Source organism: Plectropomus leopardus, chromosome 16, assembly GCF_026936395.1.
Source record: "Plectropomus leopardus strain MGB_pleo_1.0 chromosome 16, ASM2693639v1, whole genome shotgun sequence".
Classification (NCBI taxonomy): domain Eukaryota; kingdom Metazoa; phylum Chordata; class Actinopteri; order Perciformes; family Serranidae; genus Plectropomus; species Plectropomus leopardus.
In genome coordinates this window covers 13,950,001-13,975,175 of record NC_142191.1, presented here as the reverse complement: position 1 = coordinate 13,975,175, position 25,175 = coordinate 13,950,001, and the positions used below count along the sequence as shown (strand labels likewise).

Genomic DNA, 25,175 nt, shown 5'->3' with positions numbered 1-25,175 from the left:
TACTGAATTAGCTTTTTAGGACTTGAATAAGTTTCTTCCTCTTTCTCTCCTGCTTTTTCAAATCCCTGTTGCTTCTATCCCACATTAATCAACATTGTTATTTTCAAGTGATAGGCTCAGGTTTATGTGCCCAGGCATCACTGACCCATCTGCCTTGTTCCCTGTGGTAACACAAAGGTACACATTCGTTAATTGTTAATGTGCTTTTGCTGTATGGATGGAAAAATGGTGTCTACATACTACATAGGGTCCCCATGAACATACATTCATAAGCCACCAAGTAATGTTTTCGACCCTAATGTGAAGAAGAGCTTTGTACAGGAAATGTCACTTGGTGGTGATTAGATATATGTTAATGAGAGCATTATATAGTATGCTGACTGTTTTTCCATCCATCACATGTTCTTTTGTGCAGTACCTAGTATTCATTGTGCAGATACATGTGTGCTTTTGTATTTTCCTGTATTATTATTGCTGTATGGAACCAAAACCTGAAGTTGCAGGTTAGCTGAACAATGCACATCCTCTCACTGTTCAATCTGTTGAAATTTCTGGTTGCAGTTTATCTCCTCAAGCACACATCACAGATGGAAGATGCTGATAGATGTAGATTACAGGAGAATCTAAATTCCTCTTTACTGGTGTCCAGAATCAATGTACCATCACAGAAGGTTAACCAATTAGCAGCCCGCGTATCAAGTTACGTACTTAACATTAAGTGAATGTGGTTTGGTTTAGGAAGAGAAGCTTGGTTGTGCGATGTAAAGTTACATAGGTTAGGTTCAGGCAAGTAAAGTTACATACTGTAGTTTAGATTTAAGAAAAGAAATATGGTGACCAAATACCTTGACATATCTCAAAGTTCACTTGGTTTCACACAGGACACGCACACAGGTCCACCACGGGAAAGTCATGTGTTAGTTTGATCCATCTTCCACCCATAGCCTACATCCTAAGAGGATTTTTGGTCTTCATACTACTTCTTACTCCCATCAGGGCTTGGTGAAGTGATTGCAACCTTTCCAATTATATAGGTTAGATACGAATCACTGGATCATGATTTCAGGTGTTATATTCCAATTGTGGTGCATTACATTTTGTAGGTATATGTATGAACAGTGCATGACAATAGCCTGCAAGTATAAATTGTCATTTGGGCTAAAGCATTTATAAAGTGGCTTCAGAAAAAAAGCCCAATAAGAGAATTTTAGATTTGGCAGTAAGAGTCTGGTTGAAGCTTTATCACGCTGATTAGATGAACGTTTTGTACAGGATTATGTAATTTTTCCATATAAATTTTGAGACCAGTCAGTACTTTTTACAATTTCCAACTTTCAGGACAATTCCTCCTCCTATACCTACCATGCAGTGCTTGTTTTTGAGAAGGTTACACCTCCGTTACATTCATGGGGTCTAAAGTGGACTAAAACAGAACCAAAGGTCTGAGGGTTTACAGAGGGGTGGCAGTTGAATATATAATAGATGTTTCATTCTTTGGAGACTAAGCTAGGTGGCATAGAGGAGAAGATCCAATCTTCATTGATGGGATGGCTCCCTCCAGGTGTCACGGTTTAGGTCTGCCCAGCCTCCTTGTGGGATTACTGGCTGGAGTCCAGTGGAGCTTGTAGATTTCTCCTGGTCTGAGCATCGCTGGCTCAGAGCTGTAGTCCTTTAATTGCCTGTCCAGTGGGGGGAGGTCAAAGCTTAATCCACCTGAAGAGCTGAGGGGGGGCTTTACAGGCAGCACAAAGTCTGCTGAATCAAGCCGATACCTTTATAGTCATATATAACTACAGTATATATGAAATGGTAGCCATTGAACACAAATTGATAAATTTGTCAAATGATGCAAAGTGTAAGGAAAGAGGGATTAAAAAACATAAAGTGTGAGTGTGTTTACTTATAAACTCCACATTGTGTATTCAGTCAAAAGGAAAGAGAGGTTGGGGCTTTTGGCCAAGGGGGAACAAGCTGTGTGGTGCTGGCTTCATCATTGAGATGGTCACAGCACACCTCAGGAATGATTACATGCATTAGAGCTTAATAAATTACACTGGAGCCCGTCTGGGGGCTGAGGGAGCAGATTGCATTGTGGGAGAGGAGGACTTGATTATTGGTATTTCAGTTAGATTTTTAGGGCTCTGCTTGTTGCTGTTGCTACCTTTGCCATTACCAACATGTGCAGCAGTTGTTTTCTGCCTAATGGTTAATTAAAGGAATTTCTCTTTCCCTCAGTCTCCCTGAATGTTTTCTACATGGATGCATAAAAGAAACAAGGGTTGGGCAATATGATTATAAGTAATATCATGATATTTCAGGTTATTTTTGTGATCACCATATTCTTGATGATATGACAAAGGTAGTGAGAATATTTTATTATTGATTTCACGACAATTGCAAGAAAACAAGTGTTACAGTAGTATATGTCAACATAAATGTAGTTCACCTTCAAGTATTTAGTAAAAAATCAGTTCTTTAGTTTGTAAACAACAACAGTAACTCAGATTCAGATTTAGATTCTGCATAAAATATAAATATTTCAACAAAATAAAATCAAAAACTGCACATTTAAACACTTGCCAGATACAAAAAAACATTGTCTTCAATCTATAGATTAGTTTGTACAGCAGAGTACTATATATAGATATATATATGTGTGTGTGTGTGTGTGTGTGTGTGTGTATATATATTTATTCATAAGTCACTCTGCGGTACACACTGTGTTGTAGATGGATTCCTCTGCAGGCATTTCATCGTAGCTGGTCATGTGCAGAACAGCCTAACACCCCCCACCCTTACACACACACACTAACTAATGATGAGCAATAGCGTCGTCTCCAGGGTGTTACACCTCTATGTGCCCCCTGTATGAAAAATCACCGCCCCCCACCTCAGTCCTGCGAGTCATGGGAAGAATGAATGGGTATAATCAGTAAGCTCACCCATTCACTCTCCTCAGGAGGAGAAGCCTGTTATTTTCTGTCAGTCCCTTCTCCCTTCCCTCATCTCTCTCTTTTTTTCTGTCCTTCCGCCCCTTTTCGCATGTTTTCTCTCACCTCTGCATCTTTTATCAGAGTTGCCAATCTCTGTTTAACTGTATCCCCTCTCTCCCTCCCTCCCCACTATTAATCTCTCATCTGTTCACATAATATCCACCTCTTCTCTTGCTGATTCATTTTCTATGTATTTGAATATCTTAATTCTCCCCCTCCTTCCATTTTCTCTCCCCTCAGTCATGTTACAGTTTGCTTCCCTCCCTGCAGCACTGCTAGTGTTCCCGTGTTTTGCTATATTTGTATTCCTCGCAGACACTCTCTTCTGTCTGACATACTAGTATTTGTGTATAACAATCACAACGTTGAAAACGTTGGCATTGTACACTTCTGTAATTCACGAATAAGTAACATTTGTATATTAATATGGCATAGTAACGTTTCTATAATTAAGTACTTCTGATTACATTTAAGATGCTTCCCAAGCAGCAGACAACTGCAGACCGTTGTGTGAAACCAACAAACAAAACCGGTTGTTTTTTGGGAAACATTTCATCATTCCTGCTCATGATTATTGTACCAAAACCTTGAGTTTTTCAGGGAGACATTAAGGCATTTCAGTTGCGATTGTGACACCAAACTGGTTGGTTTTAGGGAGACAACGCAGCATTTCCAGTCAAGATGACCACATATTTTAGGCCAAAACAAGATCTTTTCCTAACCCTGACCAAGTGGTTTTTGTGCTTAGTTATAGCCACTCATCAACCACAGCCTTACTGAAATGTAAAGAAACATGAAGTGTCAACGTAGCTACTACACATGAAATATTTTACATATCCATGATTTGCAGTAATTTACAATGCCAACGGAAATTCTGGTGATGATTGAATGTCTTAAAGGAGACCTATTATGCTTTTTGGGTTTTTCCTTTTTCTTTATTGTTTTGTATAGCATTTTTGTCCTTGTTAAAGGTCTCCTAAGTAATAAAGCCCAAAGTCCAAGTCAAATGGAGGTCTCTCTCTCTCTCCCTCAGAGGACACTGCTTCTAAGCTGCTTGAAACAGCTCGTTTGACTTTCAGTATTTACTTATGGGACTTGGTGATATCACAGTGTACAAGTAGAATTGAATTTGCATAGGGAGCCAGCTAACCAATCATAGCAGACTGGGCATCTCAGGAGACGGGACATAAGCTCAAACAGACTGTTTCAGACAGACGTTTAAACCTATTCCAGTAGATCCTAGAATATGATCCAGAAAATGAGCATAATAGGGCCTCTTTAATTACATAAAGTGTTCAGGTTAGGTAACTTTTTGTGTGTGTCTTTATTCTAAGAACATATTATCTTAAAATAATAAGCTCCCTGGTAAAACTAATGCCTATGGTGTATAATTGTAAGGTGTTGAATAATTACAGTATTTTCAAGAAAGGAATGGCCTGTCTGGAGTCAGAAACAGTGAAGTCCTGCGCTGTCTGCAGTTTAGGTGATGAATATGTCCAAGCTCTGTTGGTAGACCATAAAAATGTCACTGTGGATATTCCATTTTTCTTCCCCGCAGGTAACCAGATAACAAGTGTCATGACCTTTGTATCAGGTGTAGCGAGGAGCAAATGACCTTCAAACATAGAGGCATTTGTCCTGGGTTGCCACACATTTTAAAAAAGAATACCTCATGCATATTCTGTGCATACTGGGCTGCAGTGCCTCCACAAACAAAAACAAGAGGTTCCCTTGGTGTACTGTATGTTCCTTGACAGAAAATCTTTCAGGTTCGGTCGCCCAGGCGTGGAGTGTTACTGTCAACATGAGAGTGGAGCGGCCGTCATCCAGCTACAGTTTCTCATCAATGAGGTAGGTCACAAAAAACATTAATCAGCGACCTGTTCCTGACTGTACTCACCAATAAGACCAGCACTGTTTTACATAGTCAAAGACAGGTGACTCTGTGATTTAGGGACAGATTCATAAATGCTTATCCCTGCTGATCACATTTCACCCAAAAAAGTAGTTCCTACTGTGTCCTTTTGTAAGAAAGGTAGTGCGAAAGAATCTCTCGTTTTTTCTGCTTATCCCACTCCTGTTTTTCCATGTTTTGTACAGGGTAAGGTTTTCTTTGTTGTAATGTAAAGGATATATGTTGATTTTTTTATTGGTGTATTTTGTCTTCAGATCAATGATCAATATTTTCAGATTTTTGCAGTTTTTTGTATTTGCATTCAAACAGTATACTGAAAGCAGCACATAGGCAGAACTGAGTACACTTAAAAATCTATTTGTTTATCGCAACCAATACTGTTATTGCAATATTTAGCAACATTATTGCTTAATGCATATTTTTCTCATCGTGCTGCCCTTCAGTGTTCATAGCATTGAGTATTCTGACCTTTCAAGTGTGAAAAGTTGGCACCGAATATCCTTTTCACATTTTTTGGTCTTGCTTGCTTTTCTTCTGACCTAAAATGGAAATGAGGAATGTTTGTCATTTTAGATAATATGCATAGCAGCTTTTATGAGGGCTGCCCCTTGAAAGTTGGAGACTCGAATCACCAGTCGGAGACCCCTCAGTCAACTGAGATTGCTTTAAATCAAGTAGTAGTGTTTTTCTGTTCAGTGTACTTCTGAGGGCGTTTTGGTCCCCAGATTTTGCTACAGAGTGAGTGCTCTTGACTTTCAAGCTACTCTTTGCAGCTGCAGACATGAAAGCAGCAGCACCAAGACCGCTCTGTAAGATGGAGAAGTGGTGAATTAACAGCTCACAGCAAGTTAATACGATACCATTATACCTTAAATGAAGAAGTTTGATAAAATAGGGTACAGAGTATGTTTATCTGGTGATCATATAAACTGCTTTTGATTTTTTCTTTTACACAGTGCATGGGAGTGCACTTGTCAATAACACTTTCCAGCAGTACTGAAAAATTATTGGTTGATTCCCACCAGAGATTTTTAAGCAGAAGGACACTGCATGACAACTATGTTGTATAAGTCCGGTGGTTAGCATCGCTCCTATTTTTTTTAAATTGCAGAAAATCAACCCCGCTCAGCTTAAACAGACGTTATATCTTTATGTCATGTTAAGCAGTAAACCCCTAGGCCACAGGGAAAAAAATCTTTAGCATTTTGTCAAGTGTCGACTGATGAAACATGCTTTGAGTGTTGAATAGCTTCAGCACTTTCTGATTTATTTGGACAAAAAACACAAGTTTTATTTACTTCATTTTTATGAGAAATGCAATATTTCATGCTTTATTGTGTGTGTGTGTGTGTGTGTGTGTGTGTGTGTGTGTGTGTGTGTGTGTGTGTGTGTGTGTGTGTGAGACTGTGACTCAGCAATTTAAACAAACCCTCAGAGAGACGGAGACAGTTTTTAGTGCCTCCTACACAGGCACTATATTTCTATACATCTTATGAGTCATCGTTACCTGGGAGAAAGCTGCCTGATTTAAAATCAGTTTCCAGAGAATCCAGCCTGAGTCGTCATGCTGACAGACACCATGTGTAGTCTATAGATATGTCTGTGAGGAATTTCAATGACTGTGAATGTAAAATAAAACATCTCTTCTGTTATGACAGGGAGCGCTGGTGAGTGCTCTGGCTGATGACAGCGTTCACCTGTGGAACCTGAGGCAGAAGAGACCAGCCATTCTCCACTCCCTCAAGTTCAACAGAGAGAGGTAAGAGGGGCGTGCAAAACTGCAAAAGACGAGAATGACCTTCTGCGAAGTCGATGTGTTCGTCTCGCCACCGCGCTCAATTAGGCCCTCACACTCGCTGTGGTGCAACATGAACTGTGTATTTCTGAGCAGGGGCCAGTCTCACAGTTTGCTGCCTGTGTGAACTGTTAGTTTTCGCTGACTGTCATGCAAACAGACGGCATTTCATTTGGCAAATGTGTCTGCGCGCCTGCAAAACTGTGCACAGGGCAAAGGAGGTGACGGAGACGCTCTGTGTCTGCTCCTCTCTCTGTTGGTCTCTGACTGAACGCTCATTATTTGGGTCACTTACTCTGCCTTTGAGGCTTTCCCATCACTGGGGCACAGGTGTGAACTCTCACAAACACCTGAGGGTTTACACCAGTGAGTTGTTATACACACACACACACACACACACACACACACACACACACACACACACACACACACACAGCATAAATATAAACACACACAAGCAATTAAAGGTAGACTATGCAGGAATTGTTACACAACATTCAAACTTGGCCCCTTCTCTCTACACTGCTGGTATATAAACTGGAAGCTACTATTGTAGGAACATTACATATGTTGTAATGGAAAAGCTGATACTCCTGCAAGCACACTAAGCTAACCACCAGAACCTACCTGTCCAACAGAAGACAGGATGTTCCTCAAAGCCACATTTGGGTAAAAGTACAGAAACCTTCCAGGAAAAAAAACAAAAAAACATGAGAAAAAACACGATGAGCAACTAGGCAAGAAACGTCATGCAAATCGCAAAAAAAAATCAGTAAAATGTGACAAGGTAATCACCTGAAAAATTAGCTGGGGGGTATTATGAGATATTATCAAAAAAATGTATGTCCAAAAAACTATATTTATAATTTCTAGAATTAAAAAAGTATGGTACATGTTCTTAGGTTCTTGTTTTTGCTTTTACTTTCCTCCCATTCCTTTCTTCCTTCCCTATTTTGTAGTAACTAACTAGATGCATATGGAAAATTTAGTGGCGTAAAAGCATACATTTTATTTAAGAAAAGTAATGGAGTAAAAGTAAAATTTCATCGATCCACTGCAGTGCTGCTACTACCTCGACACAGAAAAATGTGTGGGATTCCTGATCTTTTTCAATGCAATAACGTTTTAATTTTGTGATGCTAACTTTGCACGTTGGCTCTGTCTTCTGCACCATCTGGAATATGAGAGCTGCTTCAATTAGGCATGTTTACTGTGGTGATGTGCTGCTAAGTATTATGAGAATAAGCAAAAATATTCATTTTTTTGATTTACCTTTGTTGTAAAATACATGCCTAAAATCATCACTTTAAAAGTGCTGCCTAACCAAATATTTGAACAGTGTCTGGTGTAGGATTTGTTCATATGTTCATGTGACAGGTGTGGTTTGGGAGTGGGTCTTGAAAGTCAGAACCGCACAGGACTCTGGAACATTCCACAGATAAATACACCAGAAAACACTCCCAGTGGGTTATAATTTGCAACTTTTTTATGAATCCATACATTGTTTTTCAGGAAAATCCTGCATACTATTCCTTTAATATGCACAGTGGCACACAAACATATAAACATACACACACAACACACACACACACACACACACACACACATTGTTGGTTTTGGATGAGATAAAAAAATATGAGATTCAGAGCAATTTGATCATCATTATGAGAAAAACAATTCACCTTCATTAGGCAAAGACCTTATCAGCATATAAAGGCAGCATTCTTAATTTCAGCTCCTCTCTACCCAATTAATTTCCCATCGCCTCTTGACTACCCGCCATCAAAAAAGGCGTTATTACACGTGTTTATACACTTGGCACCAAGGCCCATTTTCAAACCTCTCCTTGGTGCTGCATCAAGGACAATTCAACATCCAAGAACTGATATTTGGCTGACAAGCATTTCTTTTTTCATTTGCAAATGTCCAAGTTCTGAGATAGAAGACGGAGTGAAGTGCAGAATCACCTCACCTCAAGGAAGTTGCTGTCCACTGTCTCCTCCAATCCCAGATGCAGCATTTACCCATCAGAGCCAATCATATCATTGGCCAGTGATCTGTCACAGTGTAAAGTGGTGAATGGGTTAAACGTCAGAGCCAATGATCTGAGACAGCGCTGATGTGATGGACAGGTGGCCGGCAGCGGCTTTTAGGGCGGGTTGTGTTCTTGCGGAGGCGCTTGACCGCCTCTGACATTTAGTAAGCACTGCCGTCCAACGCCACGACCTCGAGACACATCAGCAAGAAAGGAGCAGACTTACTGCATCTCAAGAGACATCAAGACAGGAAGGAGAGGCTGCAAAGTCACATGAGACATTTGGAGGAAGAGGTCAGTGACAGCAGCGAGACGAAGTGGAAGATTAGGCATGTGAGGAAGAATAGGTAAAGAATCTGAGTAACAGAACTGAATGACAGAAGTAAAGAGGGAGGAACAAGTAACAGGAGCAAGAGGAGGTCTCGAGAGGGACTACACATCCCACTTCTCATTGCCTTTTCTCATCCCATTAAAATTTCAAGAGGACGAATGCTGGCTTTCAGTCCTCATCCATACATAATGTGTAAGTTGTGGACATTTGGAAGAGAAAATGCAAATTCAGTGCTTGAGCCTCACAAGTGAGACACTCTTACTAGTTGGTCTGAGCATTAGATCTTCAGTTGTGGCGAGGCGTGGAATCACTCAACTTAAAAACATGTTGTGCATCTTTTGTATCAGTTTTCTGGTTTTCTCCTACATGCCAAAGACATACAACTGAACTAAAAATTGAATTGCCTTTGAGTGAGAATATGTTTGTCTACTATGTGTGTTAAGTGCAACACACACAAGCTGTGTCGCAAATCTGCTGATCCAGGATGCTGAGAATTCGAAGACTCAAAAAAATGATCTTGACATGTTGATGGAAATCAGCTTGCATGTACCAAGACCCAGCCGCTTTGTGGTCTTACATAAAAAACAGTGATGACTGTGTGTGCGCTGATGCCTGTCATACATTGTAGTGTATGTTGCCCTTTAGCCCTGTGACATACTTGCAACATATCAAGTGTCTTCCTGTCTTTGGACACTGCATGCTGGCTAGCGGGGCTTCTTGGGACCCTGAACAGGATAAAAGCAGCTCCTTATAAGCAGTGATGCCCTTAGATGATTAAAAAAAAATACTGGGGTGGCCAGGTGGAATTACTGAAAATCTTGAGGTGGTACACTCAAACCAAAACTCATAATTGAATATCAGGACTTCATTTGTTGCTGTTGAGTTACTGTATATGGGCTAATTGAAAACTAAATCAATGTGGAGAGTTAAGTAATTACATACTGATATGGTTCTTATTTTACAGTTAACATTACTAATGATCTCATGTGCATATAAAAACACAGGTAACATTTTGAGTTCTAAAAAAAATATATATTTTTTAAGTGTTATATATCTGTACATGTTTGGCAGTTCATTATTCAAATAGGCTGGTTGCTCTAACAAGACAAATACAAAGCTTTAATTTGAGGGAGTACATTGATTGTATGGAACAAAACATTTACTGGGAACAAACCCTCTCAAGTTTAGGGGAGACCATCCATCCATAGAGCCCATTTTTATTGAGATATCTTTAGGTGAGTTCAAGGGATCTCTTTGAAAATGGCCACGCCTGTTGTTCCCTTGCAAATAATTAGCATAACTTTTTAGCTTGATTTTCCCCCCGTCCCAACAAGCTATGCCAACATGGTTAGTAGCAATAGATGTCTTGAGTGTCTAGTGTCACAGAATGCCACTCCCTTCACTAGCCGCAGCCTCTTAAAATCAGTTATATCAGCCTCCATTTATTGATGTCAGGGGAGGCCTGTGGGAGGGGGGCCGCAGTTGTATCAGGGCCCCCCTGGGCACTGCACTGCTTGTTGGTTCGGAGCTTGCCTTATGTTGTGCTTTCGATGCAGTTATGTCTTATAAATGCGCAATAAGAAATGCTGTGGCTTTGCTGACTCAATGTAGATCTTTCAGTCTTTACCTCTATTCAAGTACTACATATGAAGGGTAATTGCATCTTACGTTGGTATTGAATTGTGTCCAAGTGTTTGTAGATCAGCTCTCTGTTTCCCCTTTCTGTGAACTGATACACAACTCTGCAGTCCTCTATAGCTATTATTGTAATAGCTGCCCCAAAGGAGCAGCCTCCTAAGTTAATGGGACCATCAGGGTTTTGTTGAGCCCATCTTATTCATTTTTACTATCACACAGTATGGCCAAGTGTCTCACAGTCTGAGAAGCTTTAGGGTTTTGAAGGCTACAAATAACTCTCTGCATTGTTTTTTCTTATAATAGGTGTGCACAACGTTGTTGCTTAGATCAAGGCTTTTGAATGTAGTTGACAAAAGAAATCGCGTCATGTACCAAATGGTTATCGGAAGAGTTTCACACACTTCACAGTTTGAAGTGTCATCTTGATGTAGGAAAAGAAAGAAAGTGGAAATGGTTTTTGAAGACAGACAGGTTGCAGGATTGCATCAGACAGATCTGTAAAACCTGTAAAAGTCTAAGTCACCCGCAGCCACTCTATCCCATCTCCCACTTTTTACCTTTGCTCCTTTGTTTTTACCCTCTGTGTTTCTTCCAAGCTTAACTTTAGCTTGTCAGGGTGTAGAGGACAAGAGAGCCATTTCTTTGTCAGCAAAAGGACAGTCACCCAAACAGACCTGCCACGACAGCCTCCTAACAGGGTGCAACAGGATAAAACTAACAACAGCCTGTCACCTGCCAAAGGAAACACTCACAAATACTTTAAATACAGCAGTTTTTTTTTTAAGAAAAAAGGTTTTTTGTGTTAAAATTTGCCTGTATTTTGAGGAAGAGTTCAAATTTTAAGAAATTTATCTAATACTCTTCTTGCTGTGAGTTAGATCAAAAGAATGATATATTTTTTATGTCTTATGGAGCTAGAGCCGTGAGTTGATAAGCTTAGCATAGCATAAAGACAGAGAGGAACAGCTAGCCTGACACTCTCAAGTGCTAAAAAATATGTTCATTCCAATGAGTTGCTCAGTGGCACATTAAGCAAAGAAAGTTTCTTCCATGTGTATAATTACTTGGATCTTCCACTCTGCTTCCGTATATTCGGGCTCATAGAGCAGAAGACACACTCGAAACTTTCTCTGGCCAAGTCCGTACTGGGACAATACTGGGAACGCTTCAGAACATGCCTAAGATTGATCTGGTTTTTAATATTTCTACAGTATTAAAGTTATTCAGTGATAGTTTTCAGTAAAGCCAATAGTACACAACAAAATGGAATCTGTTAATAGTTAATTTGATTAACTTATTCTTCCAAAAATGCAAACAAATATGTAACAGGGCTCACATTTTTCCCTCGCTATTTCCAGTCCTCATCAGACTGCAGCCAGGAGATGTTAAACTTGTTTTCCTAATAAAAACACTGTGAATGAAACACATCGTTTATTTCCAAAACTAATAATGAAGTGGCAGATGAGTGAGCCATCTCACTTCTTTCTCAGCTCTGTTGAGAGTTGCACATGCTTAGTAATGATCAGTAACTGATAGTCCTGATTCACCTTTTAAAACCTCCTGGCTTCCTACCTTCTAAGGCCTCATTCCAATACACCCAACAGATCCTCCTCTCCCACCTTCCCTCCTTCTTTCCCTCTCTCATTCCTTCCTCTGATCAGAATTTGAGTTGATGGGTGAAAGCAGTGTTGCAGAAAGCCCTCCAGCGTCAGCATCCATTCACATCGGATCACAGGCACTAGGAGTGAGGAGAGAAGGGAGGAGAGGAGGAGTTGAGACAGACTGGGCCTCAGCCAGAGAGCAGTGAGTCAGTCTGTGGGTAGGAGTGTGGGGATGGAGGGAGCGCAGAAGAAATCCTGCCGAGTCATTCTGGCGTAGGATGCTCTCGTCACCTCCTGGCCTCACAGGGATGCACTGCAGATGTGGAAGCTATCGTCAATGCAGGGTGATATGATGGGAGATAATAAGAAGGGGGAGCCGGGGTCACCACACACACACACACACACACACACACACACACACACACACACACACACACACACACACACACACACAACCCAAATGAGCTGATCTCTATTTTTACTTGCTTATTTGAAAGGTTGTAGATGATTTTGTTTCTAGCACAGGAAAAACCAATATTATTCTTTATATATTTGACTGCAGCTGCTTGAATCTCTGTCTGAAGCTGATCAGAGGTTTGATCCCAGCAGGAGTCACAGCCCGTCTTAAGTATTTTGAATAAGACACTAAAACCTGAAAAAAAATATCTACTTGTCGGCACTGGTAGTGCATCTTTTAATCCTTAAAAATTAAATTATTTAGCCAATACACATATTTAACTGATTGGCTGTCCTGCTGGGGGTTTCCTTCCCTTTTCCCATTTTCTTTAACTTAAAGAGATAGTTTGCACCTTCTAAAGTGAGGCTGAATGTGGTACTTATCCATAGTCAGTGTATCACTTACTATGGATATCAGTTGGCAAGCCCCTAGTTTGGAGAAGCAGGTAGAGATACTGCCATGGAAGCAAAGCAATGTACTGCTGTGGACAAGGTCAGCAGCTAAATGTACTTTAGCCACCTATCAAAAATCCCACCTAAAAAATCTAAACTAAAATTAGTCTAAATGGATACAATATATAGAATATTTTCAGTGCTTTAACTTGACACAGACAGCGATATTCAGTGGAGAACTGAAGCCGTTTTAATTGCTCTCCTCAAAGCCAGACTCCATTCAGAAAAACTGTAATTTAATATAGATGAACACAGCAGCTGTTGGTCAACAGCTGCCTTAAACAGTGAGTTTGTTTAAATTATTGTGTGACTTTGGTGTTAAAAAGGCGTTCCTTCAGATTCATCAAAGTCACACAAAAACACAAACTAACTAACTAATTGAGGCAGCTGCTCCCATGTGCAGCGAGAAATGATTGTTTTGGTCAGTGGAGTCTGGTGGCTTTGGGGAGAGCACAGATGAGAAACTGAAGCCATTAGCAGCTCCCTTTGAAACGGCCTGTCTGACGGAAAGGTAAAGCGGTGAAAATGCTCACACTAGCTTACACTTTAACTATTATTGATTTTTTTGTTGTTGTTGGGTGGGACTATTTTTAGGGGGACTAAATCCTATCCACAGGTGTACATTGCTGAGCTTCCTTGTTGCCACTCCTGCCTGTGTCTTCAAATTGGGGGTTGGCCACCTGACATCCACTGTATGTAATACATTAACTATGGATATGTACCTTATGTACCCCGACTCCAAAAAAAATCCAAACCATTCCTTTAACCTTCTAACTGTGCAAATGCATATTAAAAACTGTGAAGGGGAATTCATTCGGTGTTGTTTTAATTGAGGCCCAAGCATGGATTGATTTTCACAGGTCCTTTGGTGTGTATAACAGAAGGACAGTGTGAATGTGTTTTGGAGATGTGTGTTTGTGTGTGTTTGTATGTGTGTGGGGTGTGTGTGTGTGTGTGTGTGTGTGTGTGTGTACACAGTCTGTTATCAGATTAGACTCTTCTTAATTGAGACCCTGTGGGTAGATTGGGGTCTCTGGCCTCTCAGATTAGAACAGACTCCTCCATCCGGTCTGGAGCTTTGCCAAATGGATACTGTATGCCTCTGACTTCTATTTAGTTTGTTTTTGTTCTTATTTAAGCAGTGATATTCCGCCGACATCCAAAGGCTATTCAACACCTCATCTTTTTTTGTTAAGTTGTTATCTATATTTTCATTGTCCAAATCACCATTTCCAAATAACGCTGAAAGGAATATCTGAATTCTCAGTTACTCTAAAACTCATTTGTGCTCTGACAAGAATGCTGGCCAGATAAGATAACAGCGGATTTACAGATACAGATTTGATTACTATACAATAAATGACAGGTGTTTTTTTGAAGCATGACCAACAGTCTCTGTCTGTTAGCACTGTCCCCTGCCATTATTGTGCCACCAGCACAATTCTTTAAGTCTGGGTGAAGTAAAATTTGAGATTCCTTACATTATAGAGAAGGAATATATTATATTTCAGAAAATACTTGCTGAAAACATGTGAAAAGACTGGGAACTGTGTAGCACTGCTATGTAGAGTCAGACCTATTAACAGTTGTTGTTGTTTTTTACCATTTTAGTATACAGAATTTTTTTAAATGGAGTTAACCTTAAAATAACTCTTCCCCCAACTATATAAAACAATGCTTAACAAATTTGCGTAGCATCAGTGTCGTCTCGTTCATCAAGTGTGTGAGATGCGAGTTGTTGACGTTCAGCAAGCTCTCTTAGGTCTTTCAGTCTAATGAAGAATAAAAAACTGAATAAAAACTTGTTTTGAATCCACAATCATATAATCACAAGCAAAGTAGCCTTCAAGAGTGTGATTTGTGCTAACATAGTTAATATTAACTTTTCTTTTTCAATCCACTGGATACATGCTGCTGCAAAATAAATAAAACTTTATCTGATGAGATGTTGACAAAGTTTGTCCTTGATTTGCAGCTGTAAAAAGCTTGAGTCACTCTAAATCTGAATATATGTTACTGCAATACATTAAATTTGCAATAATATTTTATCTTGACCTTAGTATCGCGATAATATCGTACTTGGGGGATACTGCTTACTATTCCATGATTTTGAATCCTAATTTAAATTTTAAAAAATGGCTGAGTGGTTAGTGATACATTCATATGTGGTTTGACAGACTTAAAAGACATTGTTATTTTTGCTTTAGATTTTAATAAATATGTTCAGATGCATAATATTTTTGCATAACATTAAAACTCCTGTTAACTGCTTTGCTGCAGCATGATATTCTCATTACTGGTAGTTAATCATATCCTTTTCACACCACAGAATTGTCAAGTCAGCCATTCAGCAGTTGGTGGTCAGTGTTTTGCTCAAGGGCAGTTTAATAAAAGTTGTTAAGAAAAAGGGAAGTATCACTACATCAAGGCAGTTTAGATCAAAGTATCCGCGCTGTTGACTTTCTAATGACTGGCAGGCACAGATTACTCCATTTGTAGCAACGATCCTCTTTGATAGGAACATCACATAAAGCCGTGCATTACAAATGATGATTTCCTAAAGTATGCCCTCTCTTCGATTCATTTGCAGTGAACCGTGCTGTCATACGTCTAGCCCACAGTGCAGTTCGCCTCAGAGTTGTGTGTGGCAGGCGTCTGTCATTTCTGAGGCAATGTGTTTGGCCCTGAGCCTGCAAGCTGGCAGCTGCCTTTGTGCATCGTGACCACTTGAAGCTGGAGATTTCACCAGGAGACACGTGCACGCACAACAAGTGTGAACACAATGACACGCACGCTAGTACACATGCACAAACAATCGGGTGTGCACAAACCCAAGAGGACACACACACACGCCCATATGCACATGCACACACATGTAAACTGCCAGCAAATTTGTATAATTATACTTCCTGACACTGCCTCTCAGTTGGCCCTCTCATACTGGCTCTCAGAGCACTTAATCAGTTGGCTTTTATGGATGCACATACACAGTTCCAACATATTTATATACAGCATACATTAGCATACACTACATATTTGATTACATTAATTCCTATCAGTTGCTAAGAAGGATGTACACAAACATGTACAAGTGCATTAATACAGAGACAAAAAGATGCTCATTTATGAAGTGTTTGTGGTTTACAAAATCATAACCCTGGAAACCAACTCATACACACACTCCACCACTCATATTCATAGATGGGGTGCATCTGTTTGTGCAGATGGAAAAGGACATTGAATCCAGTAGACAGTCTGCCTACTGGGTATGAGGACGCCACAAGTTGTCATGAAAAGTCATGTAGCTCTTAGTCATCTGTACGAGTGTGTGCATCTCAGTGATCAGCTGTCCACATTAAAGTCATCTCATGTTCCTCCGACCCTAAATATCAGGTTCATCAGCATGTTTGAAAAACAATGCTGCCTTGGTAAGTGTATGCAAACGTCAAATATTTATATCCAGTATACGTTTATGGATTTGATTTTCAGAAACTAAAACACAAATAATATTTAATGGTAATCCTACCAGCAGACCACTATTGTTAGACGTTGATATTTCGTCAAATTTAAGGTTGTAATGTCAGAAAAAATCCAATGTCATTTTCACATAGAATACTGATGACAGATCATGTTGATATTTTGTTGGTTTTGTTGTTATTGACCAAAATCCAACATTTTCCAACGTAATCTTTACCTTGATAATGACAATTAGACATAAAGTACAGATAATGAAACTCAATATCTGCAAAATGTCATAAAGTTCTTTTTCACACAACATGACATTTTTATGCTGCTGGACATTTAAAATAATGTCAACCCAATTTTTATTCCAACTCAAATTTAATGTCTGACAGATATAAGAGTCCAGTGCCAGCTGGGTTAATGCAGCTAAGCTCTCTGTAAAAGTTCCATGTTATGCTCATTTGTATTTTGGCTCAAGTATCAAGTAGAATATGTTTACTTGATTTTAAGTTAAATAAAAAAAGATTATTCCTCTCATTAATAGTACAGCTGTACCATCACAACTTCATGGAAGTCCTGACAGCTTGTAGTTTCTGAATATAGACTGTGTACTTTTCTCTGTGGATTGAAAGTTTTAGAACTTTCACAGTATTTATAAAGCACCTATACCTGCTTTATAATTAAAAATACATGAAAATCTGACCTTTTACAATATTGGACCTTTAGAGTTTAGGAAAGATTGTGTTCTTGGTTTAATAATGAAAACATCACCATTTACTCGAAGCGCAAGGATGCAGGATGCAGGATGCATTGACTTTTTAATATTTAACCAAAACCGGGATCTTTTGCAAACCTAAACCAAGTGTTTTAAAGGCCTAACACTTACAGCAGAGGGTTGGTGGCAGAACATGAATCCCAGTCGCCTGTTTCAGAGTCCTGTGCTTTGTTCACCCACCTGTCCCTTTGACTTCTGTGTTGTTTAAAGATGTCACATTTAATCTAGACAGCGCCCATGTTTCCTCCAAAATGTATTTTGCAAAACGCATTGGTTATGTATATAAAGACAATTTGTCGAAGAACGGATTGCAAGAAAGTAATGTTGCTCTGAGTCAACATGCCTAGTCAGATCAGATTTCAATGAGCATGTGCAACCGTTACTACTGTCATATTTGATTAAGCCATGTCATATTCCTGCTATATGTAAATGTAGGTTAGTGTGTTTAAGTGTTGTTTTGTGAGTCTCTGTGCAGATTTTGTGCTGTGTGGATGCGATTTATGTCAAGTAGCCTGATGCCTCTCCTCCAAAAAATGAATATATTCATGTTTTGGAGCAGAGCAGTGGGGCAGAGAGGGAAGGTGTGTGTGTGTGTGTCTGTGTGTGTTTTCAGAGCTGCTACTCTCAATACAGCCCCGAGGAACAGTGTGTTTCACAGAGAGAGGGAGAGAGAGAGGCTTTCTGAGCATTAAAACACACAGGAAAGACGCTCAAAGTCACTACAAGGACATGTTTACACAATCCATGTTTTGCTATGTTGTGAGATGTATGTTTATCTCTACATTGTAATACAATGTTTCTGTTCAACCCATTTCCTTATAAAATATTTTTTTATATCGTGAACATGGTGCTCGATAAGGAGGAAACATGATTGCCGCACAGGAGGTGACACGTTCTTATACTTCTATTTCACAAGCGTAAATCACATGGTTTTCATACTAGAGACATGGAGACCAGAATTTGAGTCCTGCGTCCTGCATGTTAATTTTATGCTACTTAATCATGCATTTGTAAAAGACTAGGAGTATAAAGTACAAGTTCAGTTAAATCTGATGCAAATATTTTTCTGTATCACCTGACCACAGCTGTAGCATTGCTCATTCAATAGACAATAGTGTGTATGTATTTTGATAAGGACAAGTTATTTTGAAGGGTAATGCACAGTAGCTTTGTTTTCTTTACATTCTGGATGGGTGTGTTATTTAAAATGAGATTAATCTGTGGCTCCCACTAAATACTATGCTGTTTATTAGGGAAGCATGATTTATCAGCCGCTCAGAGGTATCAGCCCATATTCGCCTTGATTTTTTGGCCTATCAGCCAATAAGATGACATTCACCACTGTTTTTTTGTTGTGTCAAATCAATTTTGTGCAGACTAAAAAGCAGGACTAGGGGGCCAGGAAAAACAAAAACAACAACAAAAAAAATCTGTATCAGCTATTGACCATTTTGTTGTTTTAAACCTCATATTGTTATTACCCCAGAATTACACAGTCGGTGCTTCCATACTTTTTGTCATGGATGTGTTAAGTACTAATTTGTTTTCAAGGTTTCCAGTATTATCTACCTCTCTGTTCAAGATGGTAGTCTGATCCACAGGTGGTGCTGAATCATATACTATAGTGTCATCTGCATACATCTTTAGCTTTTTTTTTAGTACTTTAAGTCAATCATTAGTAAATGATACATGGAAAATAGAAAAAAAAGTAAGCCTAGGCAGCTGCCTTGTGGAACTCCACACACGCTGTCAGAGTAACTGTCATAGAAGAGGACACTGAGATCTATTAACCAGATAGCTTTCCATCCAGGCAGCTGCAGATTGTCTAAATCCGCAACACTCAGACTTTTCAAGAAAATTATGTAGTTTGGAAAGAGTCATTGAAGCATGAGGAAGGGTTTATTTTTAGGATTCCTGGAACACTGTATAGGGCCTGGTCTTGAGTTTAATGCCAGTTTTCTGAATTCATTTCTGACAAGAAATTATTTAATCAGATTATAAGAAGAAAATACTATTATATCTCAGTTAGATATTTTCTTGACATGCTGTATCTACTTACAGCTTTTTTGACAGCAGATATTGCATTCAGATATTTCACTTGTTGCCATTGCTAAATATGAGCTAATCTGTCATTAATGTATGGGAAAATACTCCTGTGTGTTCTTGTGGTAGGAAATAATGGACAAGAGGAATAATGCTGTCAAAGGAAATGGAAACAACTTTGTTTTTCTTCTTCTTTGGTGGTGTGTCCTTGCTAATAAGCCAGAGGCATTGTCCTATAGCTGCAGGCAGCTGAAGACCACAGGTGTAGCTCAAACCATTGTGCAGAATCAAAAATGAATCGCTGGAGCCAGATGACCTTGAGATATTAGCAGGCTAGATTTCCAAGGTTGTACATTATTATTCCTCAGACAGATCTGAGGTTGAGTTGAAGGATGGATGAAAGAGCAAAATGATGAAAAAGGGATGAGAAGATGAATGGATAGCAGTTAAGGAGGAAAGGGTTTCTAACCTCTCATTAAACTTAAGTCTGATGGATGGATGAAAAAGAGGAGATGGGGAGTGATGATGAAAACAGGAGAATTATTGGTATCTCTTAACCCTCATGTATCCTGTAGGTCTTGGAGAAAAGACAGCTGATTGGATGACTCAAAAATCTCTTTGGTTTGCCACTCTTATCTGCTTTGACCTAATGGAGTGGTACATAATCCCCTCAAAGTTTTTCATAATTTGTAATTCAACATGAGCGATTTTCGAGAAGCTCCTGTCTCTTGGCTATCTGTGTCTTTCTCCCCATCTCTACCCTTTCTCTCCCTGTCCTGTCATTCTTTGCCACTCTTTTAACATGTATGTCCTTGTCCATCTCTTCACAGAATAACTTTCTGCCACCTGCCCTTCCAGAGTAAATGGTTGTACATCGGCACAGAACGAGGGAACATCCACATCGTCAACGTGGAGTCCTTTATGCTCTCAGGCTACGTCATCATGTGGAACAAAGCCATTGAACTGTGAGTGTTGCTGCCCACGTGTCACTGTCTGATGCCGCCTCCCACTCTTAATGCCCCGAGAGTTCCTTGTTTTGTTCCCTCCCTCATATGCTGCACAATCCAGAATGCTGCCGTATAGGTTTTTGTGCAACATGGAGGCATCCACAGTGAACCACTGATCAATATTTGAACTCTGTAGGAATCAAACTCATATTGCCAGCACTGCTGCATTGATCCCAGGGTGTATTGACTCACCTTGCAGTATCTAAGTAACATATAGGATGCTGTGCAATCAGCATTTTACCTTTCAAAAGGTTATTATAGCTTAACTGTAATGAGATAAGAGAGAATCATTAGTCAGTCTATCATATCCAGGCACAGTATCGGACTTCAGGTAGCGAGCGACCTGTCTCTTTGCTGTTTCAATGGATCTGTCAGTTTGACAGGCTCCATTTTGGTTCCCTGCTGTAGAGACTTAAATTATTCACTGAAGCGTTTTGCTTCACGCTTTCCCCCTCATCCCCTTCTGTGTGTGTGCGTGTATGGAGAGAGGGGAAAGAGGAGGAAGGAGAGAGGGGGATGGAACAGGTGTCTGCCGAGATCAGTGTATGGTACACACAGACGTCTCGTCTCGTCGACAGGGCTGCAGGGAAGAAAAGGCGAGAGTGAGTGGTGGGAGAGAGAAGAGGAGGAGGAGGAGGAGGGTGAGTGTATGACAGAGAGAAGACGGGAGTGGAAAGGATGAGACAGGGCTTTCGCCTGGGGAAAAGGACATGCAGAAGAGGGAGCCTGATGGAGGAGAGGAGCAGAGTGGTGACAGAGGGATAAATGCAGGTAACAGAGGGCAGAGCACAAGACGAGTCGAGCAGATAAGTGAGGATAGGAAGGTGGAAGGAAAAGGTTTCCAATTAAAGAAAAAAGAGTAGGAGAGGAAGGTAAGGGGTGATAATGATGAGATAGAGGGCAGATGTGGATGATAAGATAGAGAGGTAGATACAGGAGTTCTTGACTAAAGGACAAGTAATAACTTCCACTTTTCTTCGCTTAACTCTAGTCTCATTTTTCCCTTCACCTTTACAGTACCTTTCACTCCTCTTCACCCGGTTTCACCGAGATGTCAAAGCTTTTTTCCCTGGTCATCCTCACATTATTTCAACACATCACCTCTATTCCAAAGTTGTCCCTGCGGTCATGAAAAACTTATTTCTGTGAAAAGTAAAAGTTAATACAATTTTGCAGGTTAGAAAAATGTAAATATCTATCTATATCTGCAATAATACACATACATGTAGATATAAATTACAGGTGACATACAGTATACTATAGATTGAAATATTCTTGAACCTATTGACCTACAGGACTTGAATATGTACTCTCCTCTATCCGCTGTATACATCTCTGCATCTCTTCCATTTCCTCAACCCACCCAAAGATTAATCGCACTCATCATACATCATCCAACTTAACATTCTTGTCTGCAACAGCTTTGTTAAGCCACAACACTTTCCTTATCATTTTGTTGTTTTCAATTCAAACTGTAGCTCTGCGCAATTAGTTGGAGGAAATGAGCTTTCCATATCTTTTTGTTCAGACCTCAATTACTCACACAGCCATTCTGTGGGATACTGTTTCTTGAAGATGGCGGCAGCGCCAGGAATCGATTCTCGGATTTGTTACAGATGCTCTCAGTTTGCATATTTGTTTGAGCGTGTGAGTGTATGTCTGCGGTTTGCTTTGATGCCGATCAGAGGGGTGTGAGGTGATTCTCTTGTTCTCTCTCCTTGTGCCTCTCTGCCAGCTGTGGGGTTAGGAGGGTTGCAGTCCAGATACAAAAGCCTCTGTACCTCCCCCACTGTTCTTTTCTGACGCTGTCATCTGAAGAATTTAGATTAGATTAGTATTTTATCTAAATTAACTGGAATTAGTGCTGTAAGGAGCAGTCGAAAGACAGAAAATGTATTGACAAAAAACAATTAGAATTGATTGTTTGAGTTATTGTCAAGCCAAAATGCCAAATCACTGCTTGTTGCACTTTCCCAAATTAGTGGATTTGCTGCTTATTTGTGTTTTATATAATCAAAAATGACATAATTATCATTAGATTTTGAAATGCTCATTGGACAAAAAAAAATAAAGATGCCACCTTGGGGTCTGGGAACCTATGTTGGGCATTGTCAACAATTTTGAAGACATTTTATGGACTAAATGAGACGCCTGGTCATTCAGTGGCCCTCAGCATCAGATACTAATGCACCCTTTAGTAGTGTTATATACGTCGAACCAGGTAGTGGCAGTTTTTGATGCTCTGAGTGAAAAAAGTCTGCATAGGGTGGGCGGGAGTGGAGGTAGTTGGTTTAAACAAACTCCAGACTTGACTTTTCTTTCACTCTGACTACTGTTTGTGTGAAACCAAAAGTCAATCAAATTATTTTAAGAGCATAAATGTGCAAGAATATGGCATACTACACACTTGTGACATATGTCACTGAACCAAGGGTTGGTATTTGACGAGTCTGGAATGAGAATGTGTTGGTCTTGTAGACCTAAATTTCAAGCTAGTTCCTATTTTAGCATCATTAGTCGAGCACTTGTGTAGGAGTCAGCTAAATTAGTGTGGTTGTCACTGTCATGTGACTGCCCTAATGCATAAAATACTTCTAAAAGCATTATGAAAGATTTTCTGTTAACCTCTGCCTGCACCGCCAATGTTCTATTGTGTTTGCTCTATTGAGGCTGGGATGTGGTGTGTACCCAGGTCATCATCCCTCGGGCCCTTCTATTTGGAGACAAGCTGCAGTAGCTGTGCCAGTTGCCCCAGGCCTGGCCTGGCCCAGTGCTCCCTGTATTTGTATGACTCACACCTCTGTTCCCAAGCTACTGTACTGGACAGACTATTAGACAAACACATATCTTACAGTACATAACCAACCGCATGGCACTATGGTTCAGTCAGTGCTATTGGCATTAAGCATATTGCCCTGAGGCCACGCGTGAATCCATGTTCATCGCATGGTGCATGATTCTATGTATGCACTGTATATGCAGGAATGTTTATATATTAGTCCGCGGTCATGTTTGTGTGTGTTTGATTTAATTCAGCTAGATGGCCACTGAATGCAGAGAGCCAGGGAGAAGTGGGACAGAAGTGGTAAAATGTTAACAGCTTACTGTGACACATAGTTCACGTGAACATGTTGGCCTGAGGCCTCTTCTGTCCTCTTTCGTTTTCCCACACTCTCCCACTCCGGACCCTGAAGCCACCGTAATTACTTGTTTGAATTTTTCATGCTTTTACGCATGTTCCTGCATATGTGAGGTCCTCAGCTGGTGCAGCAGTGCACTCGGGAATCATCACAGCCTCCAGTATCCTAAAAGCCATTTATGGTGGTTCTAGGACCCCAGGCTGCAGGTGTAGTCCAGCACAGTGACCTTTCCTGGAGGACACAGTCTTCCAACACCCCATGCACTTAGAGATGGAAATTACAAATAACTTTAATTATTCAAATTTTTTTTTTGTTCAGCACAGTACAAAGATTTGTAGTCACTGTCAATAGGTTCAGTCTGTTGCTTGTTTGAACTGTTCTGATTTACAAATAGTAAATCACTAAAAATATAAAGGCTAAGTGTGGTGTTCATATAGGTGAACATCTCAAGAAACATTTGTATGAGTTGTTCAGTATTAATACTGATTTGCGAGCTCTACTATGCAATAACACACACTCAGTCTCCCAAAGTGACATGAGGCCACATATGTTATGGGGCGTGCTGCAAACAGGCTGTTCAAACCACATTGCCGCGGAGACACTGTCATGGTGACTGCGCCTCTGCTGCCTCACAGTGTCACCCATGGTGACACCAGATGTTCAGGACTTCAGTGTGCATGTGTGAGTCACTGTGCATGCGTGTAGAAAAAATCCTCAAATAAGCATGCTGTTAGAATACCTGTGCTGTTACTCATACATGCATAATATCAGAAATCACTTTTGTGTGTGTGTGTGTGTGTGTGTGTGTGTGTGTGTGTTAAGCGTGTGGGTGTGTCTGCGCTGAAGAGATGTTTAAAATTCACTGAGGCTTTCTGTTGCTTAAACATCCCTCCTGCGTCATCTATACACCCACAGACATGGTGTGTGTGTGTGTGTGCAACACATACGTAATGGTCCATTTTCTTTAATGTACTGAAGGCATCATTGGGTGGGATGAATATTTGATATACAAAGAAGAATTTGGTGCAATTGAGGTTGATAACAGACAACTTTTTTGAGCTGAGGCTGCCAAGGGGTGTGTGTGTGTGTGTGTGTGTGTGTGTGAGAGAGAGAGAGAGAGAAAGAGAGAGTGTGACATAAAAGACCCTGACTAGCTTAAGACAAGAATGTCATACCCATAACTGTGAATGAAGTTTCAGCAGAGAATTAAGGCAGGCTCACAGCTAAACAACTATGTAGGAATTAATAGAGTAGTATGCATGCTCACTAAAGCATCAGAAACACACATGCACTTACTATATACACACATATCTAAATGTTCTTGTCCCCGAAGACCTTTTTTTTGTATACTCTGTATGCAAAATGCAGAGTCATTAGCAGTACGCAGGCAGAAATGTGTGCTTACAGGAGCGTGCTGAAGTAGTGAGGCAGGCGTTGTTTGTGTGTGTGTGGGTGGGTTTGTGTGTTTGTGGATGATTTTTGGGAGCTTGTCTGCGCTCTGCCCATCCTGCCTCTGTTGCCATGGTGATTC

At 40.2% G+C, this 25,175-nt stretch overlaps 1 protein-coding gene across 4 annotated transcripts in view; it reads left to right on the top strand.

Moving 5' to 3' along the window:
* stxbp5a (syntaxin binding protein 5a (tomosyn)) overlaps positions 1–25,175 on the top strand; it is a 129,192-nt gene that overhangs the window by 48,164 nt on the left and 55,853 nt on the right. For all 4 annotated transcript variants that reach the window (XM_042503040.2, XM_088089126.1, XM_042503038.2 and 1 more), the window contains exons 3-5: positions 4,763–4,844; positions 6,567–6,667; positions 20,328–20,462. In XM_042503040.2, the coding sequence (XP_042358974.1) occupies positions 4,763–4,844; positions 6,567–6,667; positions 20,328–20,462 (318 nt within the window). The remainder of the gene's footprint in view (positions 1–4,762; positions 4,845–6,566; positions 6,668–20,327; positions 20,463–25,175) is intronic.